Source organism: Coloeus monedula (genome assembly GCF_965178545.1).
Source record: "Coloeus monedula genome assembly, chromosome: 21".
Classification (NCBI taxonomy): domain Eukaryota; kingdom Metazoa; phylum Chordata; class Aves; order Passeriformes; family Corvidae; genus Coloeus; species Coloeus monedula.
The window spans coordinates 5217871-5231986 of NC_138801.1; the positions used below are offsets into that span (position 1 = coordinate 5217871).

The following is a 14116-nucleotide window of genomic DNA, read 5'->3' on the forward strand; positions in this document are numbered from 1 at the left end:
ACTACAAATACTCATAGAACAGGTATAAAATGACTAAGCAAAGTGCAAAGGGAGCATGAGGGCATTGTATTTCATTTCCAAACTGTTGGTCTATTTTGGAAAATGTAAAAATACTCCTGCAAAACTTCTACATTTATAAATAGTCCCACTAAACACTAAGCATGTGTTGAGGTGTTGTGTGGGACCAGAGCCCTGGAAATCACCACCTTTTCCTAAGTATAGTATTGGAATGATAATTCTGTCAACAGAGGAAAAGAATATATAGACATACCTTTAATCTGCAGAATGGTGTGTAATCTTTGAGGGGCAGCATGGGAGGATGTTTTACATATAGCTGTGATGAGAATGTTTTCTCAGCCCCTCCATGACCTTGTATTCAGCATGGGTCTGGTATAATAAGCCAAGCAAAAAAAAAAAAGCAGCATTCTAGTGTGGCATTTTCTGTCAATTCTAATGTTTGTGCCTGTTTCCTCAGTTATATGGGCACATAGGGTGATTGGAGTTATCTGTTAGACATTTTAAGTATGATGGAAGAGGGCTTGCAATATTTCTTGTAAAGAATTTGAGCAGTAACTATTGGCTTTTTGGTTTGTTTGTAAACTTTTCTATTAAGTATGGCTCATGTAAGTAATGGGTGAATGACAGGAAAATCAGTTTAATATTGGCCTAGTGATAAGAACATGGGAACAGCAAAAAGCAACTGACAATGTATTTACCTGCTGTTGCTGATAATTACTGGTCTTTAACAGAAAGCAGTTGTCAGTCACGGTTGTTTTGTTCTTGCAACATAAATAGAAGCTTATATGAATTAGGAATCCTTGTCTGGTTCCTGTAGATTTCTCATTTATGAGAAAATGGTGTTGAAAAGGAAACTGTTCCCGCCCTCAGGCATTTTTCATACACAGCCTCTCACTTCATCCTGTAAAAGCATTGATCCTGCTGAGATCTGCAGGAGGGGAGGGTGGTTGTTGTGTAAATATCACAGAGGGCTGCAGCTTTGATAAATAGTTTTATGATATCAATTAATGAATGATTTGGTATTTCCAGAAGTTTTGCTGGCAAAGTTCTCGTGCTCTCTGCTTGTTCTGCCATCAGCTGCTGTGCTCCAGGTCCAAAGAATCATTTGGATGAGCCACTCCTGGGGCTGGGTCCATGTGTAGGAGTTGGGAGACCCACATTCTTGTCCACTGAGTCTTGAATTAAGTCATTCAGGCGTCCAAATACCTGTAAAATGGTACAAATTCCCAGTGATTTCAGCATGACTGTGGTAGATAAGCACCCTTGCTCTTTTGGTTATACTTTACCCACTGGAAGATGGAAATGATACACAGAGGTGTCGTACTATAAATGTGTGAAAGATGAGCTCAAGTTCAGCAGAAAGTGGTCAGGCAACTCAGAATGGTGTTGGAAGGGACCTTAGAGCTTATCCCATTCTCCCCCTGCCATGGACAGGGACAACTTGAACAGACTGCACCAAGCCCTGGCCAACCTATCCTTAAACACTTCCAGGGATGAAGCAGCCACAGCTTCTCTGGGCAACCTATGCCAGGGCCTCTGCATCCTCACAGGGAAGAATTTTTTCTAATATCTCTAAATGTAGCTGAATTTACAGCTTCTGTTTCCAAAGGAAACCCTTTGATGCACAAGAGTGTTTGCTGGAGTCACATGTGATGAGCGTGGCTGGTGATCTTTAAACACGTGGGGGCTGGTGCCTGCCTGCTCTGCTCTGTTTTCATGCTCATTTAGCTCTATTGATTCAAGTGGAATTACACCAGCAGATGATCGGGGTCACACAGTAATAAATCACTTCTTGTGTTTTCCTTGACATGTGCAAGCCCCTGGCCTGTAAGTGGTGCAGAACTGATGCTGTATCACACCTTACATTGGTTTTACGCTGGATAAAATTCATTTGGCATGCAATTTGTACATATGTTGGGTTTGTCTGGCTCTCTGAAAGGTGTACTTGATGGCTGCCTCTGTCATGTTTTTTCTATGAAAGACACTTGCTAGTGGTGAAAATAAGGAAAGAAGCAATTAATCAAAACCGGGCAGGACGAGTGTGCAGGTTGGACAGGTGGGATGATGTGCAAGCCCAGTGGTTTGGTGCTGTTGTTCAAAAGACAGATGCCTCCTTTTTCTTCTCATCTGATTCAGAGCTTGGGAGAGTTTTGGGTTACCTATGCATTTTTTCAGATCGCGTGCTTTGTTGCATGATGGCTTTTGACCATCAGAAAGTGGTTACAAAAAATCAAGCGAAAACTTTGTGTGAAACTTGAATATCTTTAGCAACAAAGGTGAATCAATGACTATCCTATTACACATTTCTCTTGCATAGGATTACACTCAGTGTTGTCACTGTACCAAATGAGTTGTTTTGCCCTCACAGTCACTGAAGTCAGGTACACACCCTGCCTGCTTTTCACACAGGGAAACACACTCCTTGCGTTGTTTCAGTTCTTCCCAGCTGCTCAGTGAAGTGAAACTCTTTATAGTGTAGTTCCTCACTTGAACTTCTTGTATTCTCTTGATGTTACTGTGTCCGTGCTCTCTCAGGAGCAATTCTCATCCTCAGGGTCCTTGTTAGCTGCTTAAAAGCTCAAATTTCAGTTCAGTGTTGTGTGAAGGACATGCCCCATCCATCTTCCTCTTGAGGTTATTGAGGTTAGGTGCCTGTGACTGAATTCCCCTTTGCTGTTGGAAGACGTCACCAAGTCACACAAATGAGGTAGGAGTCACCTGAGTGGTTCAGGGAAAGAACTTGCTTCTGCAGTCATACTTTGTGTGAGCCCAGTGTCACCAAAGCCTTACTTTGGGGTAGCTCTCGAAGGTGTCAAGTTTGAGCTGGAGGCCCTGCAGTGTTACAAAATTGGGTCTTAATCTTGTTCATCTGTGACAAAAGAAAAGGTGGTGATCCTGTCAGGTCAAGAGGAGTGTTTGGACTTTACTTCACGAGCACTGACATGTAATACACTTCTAGGTTGGAAATGTACTGAGCCAACCATTGAGAATTTCTGTTTGTTGTCTTATTTTTTTTCCCCTTAGCACTTCACAGGGCACAGCTTGATTTATAGATCCAACTATGGCTGAGGAAACCCTTCAATTCTGTAATTTGGATAGAAATTCAAGAATTTTTTCCTAGGGCCATTCTGATTTAGGTCTGTGGTCACAAACTAGGTCTGACTCACGGCCTCTGGAAGCAGCTACTCTGTGTAGCCTTTGCTCATGTCAGCTTAGCTAAAAATGTATTTGGGAGTCATGAACTATCTCTTTTATTACTGCTGCTGCTCTCACCTCTACCTCCACCTCCCCTTGGGGCTGGTCTGGCTCCATACAATCAAGCATGAAAGCCAAGAGCTTTGCTGCAGACTGCATTGGTGCAGCACTGGGATTCTGTGGTTGGGAGAGAATTTACCTGATGTCAATACATTCCATTTTGTGTGGGGATAGAAGGGGAACAGGGAATGAATGAATCCTTATGGGTACCATGGGGGCAGAACGGATCTGGTTCTTTATAGTGGAGCATGTGCGCCCTCCCTGTGTGCATTCATCGAGGGGGATGCCTGTCAGAGGACTTTCTGTTTCTTGTAGGCTCTCAGGTGTTGATGAAAAGTAAATAATTGGAGGAATTCTGTCACGTTCACTCATTCTGAATAGTGCCCTGTTCTGCAAATAGTCCTGTGGTTTTCCAGAGGATTTCTCCCAGCGTGGAGCAGGCGTGAGGCAGGATGGCAGCACACAGCCCTGTCAGGAGCACAATGGATTTTTCCATGTTGCATTTTGGATGTGCCTCAAGGTCTGTGTGTGTTTGGAGCACAGCTGTGCTTTGTGCTGCAGGGGCACAGAGAGACATTGCTGCCTTCCAGAAGTGACAAACCAATGGCCAAGCGAGAGGTGGGAAGAGAAAAAGAGTGACAGCGAAAGGAAGTGATTTGCCAAACTTCAAACTTCAGGTTGATGCAATTTAAACCAAGCTTTCCCCAACTCTTTATTTTGGGACTAGCCCACTTGCAGCTCATTGCCCTATGAATGGAGTGAAGCTCTTAGTTTTAATCTAATTATAAAGGTATTTGTGGGAGATTATGTTGTGCTTGATAAATCACTCCACAACAGTCCTAAATATTCATCCTCTTTCTTGCAAGGTATTTCAGCTGTATTTCATGAAGTTAAATTGTACCCATAGAGCATTAAGTAGTAATTATTAAATAAAAGAATGCAGAAAATTATTCAGGAAAGATCATCATAAATTCTGTGGATTCGTATGGAGTCTTTGTTGGTTTTCACCAAATTACGGATCACAAACGCAATAAAGCTGTATTAAATATTGCTGTGTTATCATGTAACTGTGCTGTGAAGGGCAGTTCTGTGAGGGGAAAAAAGCAAGTGCTTATTATGAAAGTTTCCAAAGCATTGTTGTGTGGGAAACAAATACTAATACCCCTTCAGCTGAAAGGTGTAATGTGACCTTTGGATTTAGCAGGGTTAAAGTTGAGACCACTGAACTCAATATCCTGCTCTTCCCAGTTTTGAATGGGTACATTGAACTATGAAATGATAGTCCAGATAAATAAATTGGCTTCTGTTTACCACATGAAGGATTCAGATTGAGAAAACAAAATCTGTTTACTAACAAATGTAGTTGCATTTTCTGTGAATTAGCTTGAATATTGCTCTGCAGAGCAAGAGCCCTTTAGAGGGATAAGATGAGAGATGCCTTCTATGAACAGTAACATTTCCTGCTCGGTGCATGACTGAGAGATGCCTGAGGGTGAGGGGGTTGAGCATTGGCCATGGATGTATTCTTCCCTTTGTGACCTGCCTGTAGAGCCACAGAGATTGGCCTGAAATGAAAGAGCAATGATAAAGCCAGATGAGTGGTGCATATGTTAACTATGGAGAAGGGTGTTCATCCAAGCCTGTGGCACGTGGTACATGCGGGTATGTTCAGCTGGCACTTTAGCTGACATATACTATTTTATATATCTGATGCAGGTCTTGATAGTCCTGTGTAGGTGAACGTGTGCATGAAGGTATATGGAAACAGCTAAAAGTATTTCCTTGCCTCTTGAGGCATTAACTTGTACATCTTCTGGTTTTCGTAGTGCAAGACTTACACAGGAATGTCACAGACCATTTCAATTCACATCTTTTAACTGTGGATCAGCGGAAGGGGAGTTTTGTGACAAGACTGGGAAGGAGAAGAGGTGGAAGCTAGAGCAGCATGTTCCTCTATACTTATTGAAGGGTATAAAAGCACAAACAACTTTTCACACCATAGTTTTTAGTAGTAATGTTGAATCTCCATTTGAAAAGCCCTAAAGCCCTAGGTTTGCTTTTGTGGAGCACTTGGGAACAGGTGAGCTTTTAAGGACAAGATTAGTTCCTAGGGATGGGTTGTAGGAGGGTGCATGATCTCCAAACAACCTGTCATACCAGGGCCTGATTCCAGGGCCTGCTGGCCTTGCTGCCCTGAAGGCAGATGGTTCAGCAGGACCTCTCCAAGAGCTACAGCAGAGTGCTCCCAAGGATCCCTTAGCTCTGCTGCCATGGAGCTGTACTGGAAGCTGCAGGATTGCAGTGCTGCTCCTGCACACTGCAGGATTGTCTCTGTGCCTGAGAAGAAGTTCTGAGTTCCAGTTCCCAATGTAAGGACTGTATCTGTCATATTTAGCATGAAAATTGCAAGTTACCATAAATATTACTGCCACAGTGTCTTTTAGGTTTGTGCCAATCACCAGGGAGTCACTGAATGGTTTGGTTTGGAAGGGACCTTAAAGATGATATTGTTCCAACTCCCTGCCCAGTGCAGGTTCACCTTCCACTGGACCAGGTTGCTCCAAACCCCATCCATCATTCTGTTGTTACAGCTCAGTAACAGTAGGGGCAGCTACTTAGGTTGTCACATGCAGCTGATTTGGAATTTGAAGCTTGAGAAGCTTTGGTCATAGTGCTTATTAAATGGAATTTCTTTGGAATGCACCACTCCAGGAGCAGATACTTCAATCAAATTAAGTTCAACATTGAACAGATATTTGTCTAACCTGTTCCTGGCTTGACCAAGTTGATAAGTCCACGTTAAAAATAATGTTCCTGTGGATAGTGCGATGGAGAACAGGGTTATGCCCCAATATTAAGTAGCTGATGAATGTGTTAAAATTGTCAGGAATTTAATGTTAACATTCACAGAACTTATGCTACTTTTATGTTTTATGCTACTCTTACTACAACTGAGAGTGATAAGACCGCAAGAACATGTTGCTATTTTTGGAAACAAAGATTTCTTCGGAGGAGACTGTTTCCTGTCTTTGCAGCAAGGAAAAGAAAAACATTTCACAAGGCTTTTTGCAAATGTTGCTGAGAAAATTGAGGAAAAAATAGTGTTCTCTTATTTCCGTCTCTGGTGTGCTTTAATCACTAGCCATTATTTTAGAAATCACTTGTAACAAAAATGGAGATAAGAGTGTGAATTGGAGGATGAAGTACTGTATTTATATTAATTATCAGTGTGAGCTGGGAGTACTTGTTACAGAAGTCAAAGGTAACTGTTTTGTCAGTCTGTTATATTATCTCATGTAAATAGAAAAGAATGAAGCACCCTTGCCTTAGATATATTTGTTGAAAATTCTTGAAAAGGATGTTGTCAAATGAACCATATGCTATGCATATTAATTTTCTGATTATTTCTAATACAAACATATTATAGATGTACAAGTCTTAAGTTTAACTATCTAATTAACTCCTGTTTGTTTAAGAAAAACAAGGCTGTCTTATTACAGCCCTTTTTAAAAAGGTTTCACATGATCAGTTTAGGCAGAGCCTAAGCAGCCCTGTTGTCATGCTGATAATCTACATGTTTCAGGAAATTCTTTCATTTAAAAATGCCCAGGAACTCCTCAGCAAAAATACTGGAATGTGTTCTCCTTCATTAGATGCTTTTAGCAACATCTTTTCTCCTGCTTCTCTCAAAAGGTCAGGAAAAAAAAGCTAAGATGCATCTTCTAACAAGCTGTTGTTGTCTGCTGGGTGAGCTCTGGGGCTGTGTAAACCCTCGTGCATACCAAGGACGTTTTGCAAAAATATCCTGCTGCTCCTAATTGTGGCAGCGTTGGCAGGAACAGGCTCTGCATTGTGGGTCCCTCACTTGCAGCTCCAGGGTTTTGATCAACACGGGTGAAATCTGAGCCCAGCAAAAGTCAATGAGAGGTTTGTCTTTGATTGCCCAGCAGCCAGGATTGCTCCCCAGCTGTTCCAGACACAGGCAGCTTCCTAATGAGGAGAGCACACCGATCCCAATGGCTGCATTTGCAAAGGGAAAAGCTCATTCCTTGAGCTGAGAGCTTGTTGAATATAACAAAAGCTTTTAAAAAGTTGAGGTAATCCACAGTCCTCACATGAGTGAGTTAACACTCTGATTAAAGTATCTCAAGTCTTAACAACTGAATTTCAGGAAGAATTTCTTGATGGAAAGGGTTGGATTGGGCTGCCCAGGGAGGTGGTAGAGTCACCATCCTTGGCAGTGTTTAAGGAAAGGCAGCACATGGCACTCGGGTCGGGTTGGAGTGGTGGTGGTTGGTCATGAGTTGAACTCGATCTTGGAGGTCTTTTCCAAACTGGTTCTGTGAACTCTCGTGAGATCACCTAAAGCCTGCATTATTGTGTTTATCCTGTGAGCTGCAATGGATGGAGTTGTCCAGTCAAAACATGGCCATTGGGGATTGTTCAGAGCACCCTGGGACACACTGGGCTTTAACACAAGGAAAAAGGACAGTCGTGGTCATGTGTGGTTTGGGTTTGGGCAATGCTGCTGTGTTTTAAGCCATTTCGTTGGTTTAATATTTCAATAAAATATTGTTCAGGGAAATCCTAAAGTTGGCACAGTGTTTGCCAGCCAAAGACTGCAAAGTTATAGACTTCAAGGTGATTTAGGGAGGTTGACTTAATGAACACTAATAAACCCAAACTTATCACTTTACTGTGTTTTTAATGTGTGTTCAGAATTCTGTGGATATGGGTGAAAAGTCTGGAGGAAATCATGGCATGTGAACCACCAACACTGCTGCTAATGTCTCACTGGCACCCTTGAGGTGTGATTTATTAATTGGGTATCTTGCTCATATTCTGAGTTTTTTAAACAGCCTGATTGAGGGCATTAGTTTGGGCATCCAGTTTGGGGGGGGGAAAAAGCAATATTGTATCAATTACTCTAAATTAATCATTGTGTGCTGCTGAAATGGGTGAGACTAAGAGTGGTAGTTTTCCACAGGATTTGCTGAATCGTTTGTCATGTTTCCATTTGCTGAATATTCAGGTGTAGAATAACCAGTTATTTAATTTGTTCAAAGAAATTTATTTAAATTACAACTTGCATCTTGAAACCTTATCAAGGAATAGTTGAGCTTAGAGTTATTTTTGCTGGGGTTTTGGAGGGGGAGGAGGTGAAGGTAAAGGACATTTGCTGTTTAAGAGGATTGTAAAGGAAATGAGTTTGCAGAAGTTGAAGATAGTGCATGGTTTGAGGAAACTGGAGGCTTCCTGTATGACTTTAAACAGATCACTTGACCATAGTGCCTTGATTTTTCTTACCCATAAAATACACCCAGTGAAGAAATATAGATAGTTGGAAGGTTCCACTTAGTTGCTGTATGTAAAAATGAATTTTTGGAAGGCAGAAATTACCATTTGAGGGCAAAAAGATTTGCAAAAGCAGAAGTGCCTTAGCTTACAAAAAGGATATATATGGGACAACACAGCAAGAATTAGGGGTTATAAGTATATTTAGAAAATGGTTGAACTAAAGAAAGGCAGTATTGCACTGAACTCTTCAAGATGTGATGCACCTGTATTTATCACAATTTAATATTTCACTATTTAATAATCTTCAGCAATGCCCATATTACGTCTCAGTGTTCCATTTGTGTGTAAAAGAGATTTTAAAAAAAAAAAAGTATCAAAATGGAGCAAAATCTGAACTAGATGTGGTCACACTGCTCAGGCTCAGTGCTTCTTGTATGTACTTCCAGAAGCTTGTGTAGTTTGTTTTACAGAGAAGGCAAATTTGGAAAGAACAGGGATGGCTTGTTAAAATTGCATTATTCAACTACAAAGGTTTAAAAATACACGTCGAGGGCAGTCCTGTTATCTGATAGGCTTTTGTTTCCAAGTTCATCCTTCAGCTCGGCTCCTCTCTACAATTGTCTTCTGTTAAATGAACCTGGTGTCTTGTTTTCCTGAGGTTTATGGGTCATTGACAGTATTGGGTTTCACACAAGCCAGCTGTTCCCAAATCAGGTCCTTTCCTACACCGGTCAAGTCGGAACAAGCAAAGTGGAGAGCACACAAATGGGGGCTGGTGGAAGCAGGGAAGGCAACATGAAGATATTGGAGTCATTTTACTTCCAGCTTCACTGTTGTGACTTCCATGAATTTCATGCTCATTAGCAAAATTTTGAAAAATGTTGTGTTAAATTACAGTTGTTTCTTGGGACTGTTTTTGTTGCTCCTTGGGACTGTTTTCCTAAACTCAAATTACAAAAGCCTGAAACGAGGCACCCCTGGCAGGGAAGAGGCAGCATCTGTCGCACGCAGAGTTGAAAGGACACGGGGATCTACAAAAGGAACCAAAATCAACTTGGAGCCTTTCCCTGCCACCCAGCAGTTTTACACTGATGTCAGGGGTTTTTTAATGTCACAGTGTGGTGATGTGTTTGGAGAAGGTCTCTCCTGTCCCAGCAGTGCCAGGCTGTCCCTGCTTCCCCTTCCATGGCCCAGTGGCCACACACGCTCCCTCCTCGGAGGGCAGGAGCAGAGCCAGAGCTGAGCGTGGCACATGCCAGGATTGAAAGCATTTCTGACACTGGGCCTCTCTTGTCTGCTTTAAGGATTTTCATGTGGAGATAAGCACCATCCAGACACATAAAGCTGTGGAATGTCCCTGTGCTCAGTTCTAGGTGAGCATCCCTCTTTAGCAGACAGTGTTTGGGACTACAGGTAACAGCATCCAGAGCACCCAGGATAGCCCATGTGTTGTTCTGTTCTTGCAGACAAGTTGAACATTACTGTGATTTTTAAGGCTAAATGAGCCTATTGGGCATGGCGTGATAGAGAATTGCAGTTTTGGGGCTTTTTGCTGTCATGTCTAAAGGAGCCAAAATGGCAGTTCTGAAATGTCCCTCACTCCCCCGACACAGGAAAGTACCAGTTGCTGTAGTGCAAAATGCAGGAAACCAAGGAGCTGCCAATTATAAAGTGCTTGCAGGCATATTTTTGTAATAGTGGCATTTTGTAGCAGGTTAATGGTCTGGAGTGTGAGCTTTTTTTACCTCAATAGACCACAGTTATCATGTTCCTTAAGATATATCTGAAGTCTGATTACACTTGGGTGTGAGAGCACATGAACTGTAGTGGGATTATCTGGCAATATCTGGCCTTTATTTTTCACATTTACTGTACAACACTATTCCTATATTTGAGTAAAACTAATTGCCAGTAAATAATCCAAAAGAAAGGCCTCTCTCTTCCTGTTTCAGTTTGCTTCATTATTTATTTTACAAGGTGGTTTGTGGAGGGAAGTAACCTGTTGTAGCAGTCAGCTGGGTCTGCATCCACATTTCTGTCTAGAGCTGGGTCACTGACTTATACAATGATCTGGAATGGATTGCTTATGCTGAGGGAAAGCCAGGCATATGGAAGAACAGCTTGTCCAGAGAAGCTGCGGCTGCCCTGTCCCTGGAAATGTTCAGGCCAGCTTGGACTGGGCTTCGAGCAACCTGGGATACTGGAAGGTGTCCCTGCCCATGGCAGGGGGTTGGAACAAGGTGGTCTTTGAAGTCCCTTCCCACCCAAACCATTCTGTGATTCTATGGGGGGATAAAACCTAATACGTATTAGATTCTTTGACAAAGAGCGTTGTGTAAGGGCTAAGAACTGTTATTTAAACCAACTGCAGTTAAGAGCCTTGTTCCAAAAGGCATGCCAGGAGAGGAGTTCCCTGTTGTTTAGCTGACATCTCAATTTAAAACTTCTGTTACACCTCACCCTGTGAACACACACTCACCCCCAGCGTGTGACAGAGGAGGGATTCTGGAGGGACACTCAGCACCAAAAACCTCTCGAGAGGAAGGAGCAGCTGGCCTTGCACTCGCAGCCAGTAACTAGGAAGAAGAGGGGTTTTTTGTTGAGTCTGAATGAAAATCAGGACAAATATCAGTTGTTAGTGTGCCAATCAAGTGTGTCTTGGTAAATTCCATGTAGAGAGAAATTTTAATTTAGAGCTAGTGTTCAGTCTGTCACCAAAGAAATACTTGTCAGATAAAAGTGCTTCAGATCTCATGATACGGGAAACCAATAATTATGAGATACAGTGAACAATACAAGGTAGAATTGCTAAAGGGATTAATTAGTCTTAGTCAAACTAACCACTATAATTGATGCAAATATCCATCTGCAGCCTGCTGAGACATTAGATAGTCATCACACACCTGCTCAATTCGCCAGCCTTGCAGAACACAGCTGTCAGAATGATTTCTGCTTGGGTTTTTTCTTCAACATACTTGACTGTTTGTTCTTTTGTTGTTCAAAATGTTTTCTTTCTCTTTTCTTTTTCTAAACAGCACTTCCATGACGGCAGAAAGGCACAACAACACATTGAAACTTGCTGGAAACAACTTGAAGCAGTAAGTGGCAAATTCCTCAGACATGACCTTTAAGTCATTTATATATTGTTTTCAAAGAGATGGTTTCAAACATTTTCTTTGGAAAAAGAAAGGTATATGGATAAAAGTTGTAGAGATGGGATTTTTAAAACTCTGCTGTCTTAAATACAGTCATAGTCCTGAAAAGGTCTGTTTTAACAGAACATTAGGCTTCTGTGGGCTCTTTGTCTATCACAAGCAGCATTTCATTTGATATGACTTGAAAAGTGTGCTAAGCATTGCTGAAACTGCAGAGTCCCTAAGGGTCCTGTTCAGATACTCCACTGAAAGCTGAACAGCTTCATAATGTGTGAATAAATTGAGCAGGACCATCTCTTGAGTGAGGTGCTGCTTCTCAAAAGTAAATATATTGGAATTGTCATTGATGTGATGAGTGAATGGTGAGACTGTAAGTACAGGAGAGGATAGAAAGGGGCTACCAGCAACCAAAAGTCCTACTTGCAAATTTGTTCATCTTAGTAACTCCCTCGTTAATTTACAAAAATGAAGGGGTTAAGTGTTGGAAGAGAGGGATTCAAGAGTGGAAGTGATCCTAAAAGGGAAAAATACTGAAATATGAGCAGCCTGGATAATGGAAGAAAAAATGTGTCTCTGGTAACTCAGTTTTTGGAAGTTCATTAATATTGAGATGTATTCCAGTGTAAACAAGAGAGCCTTAAAATCCTTCAGTTGTTACAACAGATTGTTTTAGTGACAGGCACGAATTTTTGGTAGATTTTGTTATCTTTTGCATTCCATAATGAGGGTTTCTGGTTTTTCTTTTCAGAGTAAAAGGCGGTTTGAACGTGACTGCAAAGAAGCTGATCGAGCACAGCAGTATTTTGAGAAAATGGATGCTGACATCAACGTGACAAAAGCAGATGTTGAAAAGGTGAGCTTGGAGGGTGGAGAGACTGTTTGTAAACATGGATGTGATAGGTTTACTTCCTCAATCCTACTGGTAGGATAAGCCCTGAGGCTTAATTCCTTATTTCAGTCAGTCTGTAGGTTAATTAAAAACAGGGAGATCTCTGCAGAAACCTTTGTTTATGTAAAAACTCTAAACAGATACAGTCAAGTTGGTTTTTTTTAGTAGGTGATATCTGAGTTTAACAGAGCTGATATGGCTCTAAAGGAGTTTATGCAAGCTCAGTTTTAATTAACACCCCAGGTTCTGTGACAGTCAGGCTTGTGAGGGCTCCCTGAGGGCTGCTTGCATTTTCCACACATTTTCATTCCCTCTGTGATCCAGGTAGAACCAAACTTCCTGCCCTTTGAGCAGCACTTCAAAGATTTCCCAATGTCACTGGATGCAGTGAAGTATTACCAGAATTGTTTTTCATAGTTGTAGGTTTAGAGCAGGACAGCTTTCCACGTGATGCAGAATCCTGGAATCCATGCTTGTCACAGATGGCACAAGGCTTTTATTTTCTCAGTTGCTGGCTGGTTGCAGAGTCATTTGTGGCTTTTTTTACAATGATCCCCGCTCAGTGAAGTTGTTGAACTAATGCTTAATTTTAAATATCCAGTCCTGCTTCAGCACATCTGTCTGGAAATACTTTCTTTCTTCAGTTTGATTCAAAATTGGATGTGTGGAAGGATGCTTAAAGTTTAAATTTTACTGGTCCAAGTCCAGTACCGGTAACTTAAGGAAGCAATGAAGAGGAAGAAAATGTTTTAAATTGCTTCTGTTTTTGGAGTTACACATTTGCTCAGAAATGCACTAATGTAGATCAGAAACACCACATTACAATGTGTAAGGACAGTTTTATCCTCCTTGAGTTTCAGTCAGACAGGCACAAAATAGCCAGAACTTTTGAAAGGGCAACCAAAAGAGAAAGGAAAATGTAAAAGCTGAAGCTTAAAATATACCGAACGTTTTGTTGCAGGGACAGGAAAAGAAAGTGAATTATAGGTAAGAAATCTTTCTAGTCTGAGGTCTCCTTGCAAAATGTAGGTTTTGCTTCTCAAGAGGTCTGCTTCATTCTATTTTCAGTTACTTCAGTCCTGTGAAGATATGAAATATAAATTTCCCTTTACCTCTGTGGGATCTCACGTTTCTGGTACGCTGAGCATCAGGACGTTGCGTGGCAGATAGCATCGAGGATGCTGTTAGGAATTAGGACAGTAAATCAAAAACAAACTCAGAAAATTTCCCCCAAGTGCTATTGCGTATCAAAGGACAAAATACTTCTGTGGTCTTGTAATTTGCTTGGCTCTTAGTTGCAAATTCACCATGTGGATTTGATCCTTTGTTGCCTTCTGGATTTGCCAGGGCACTCGACAGATGAATGCCTGTACAGATTGTTAAAGATGTGGAACCACATGTGGGTTTTTCTAACAGAGAGGGATCATCTCTGCTTTATCTGTATAAAGTGATTTTAGAATACTTCTTTCATAGATAAAATTAGGGCTTGCCCTAGATTTTT

At 41.5% G+C, this 14116-nt stretch overlaps 1 protein-coding gene across 14 annotated transcripts in view; it reads left to right on the plus strand.

Moving 5' to 3' along the window:
• The window catches only part of FNBP1 (formin binding protein 1), a gene marked incomplete at its 3' end in the record, with an annotated part of 94592 nt that overhangs the window by 37818 nt on the left and 42658 nt on the right, over positions 1-14116 (plus strand). For all 14 annotated transcript variants that reach the window (XM_082295287.1, XM_082295288.1, XM_082295285.1 and 11 more), the window contains exons 5-6: positions 11607-11669; positions 12475-12579. In XM_082295287.1, coding sequence (XP_082151413.1) covers positions 11607-11669; positions 12475-12579 — 168 coding nt within the window. The remainder of the gene's footprint in view (positions 1-11606; positions 11670-12474; positions 12580-14116) is intronic.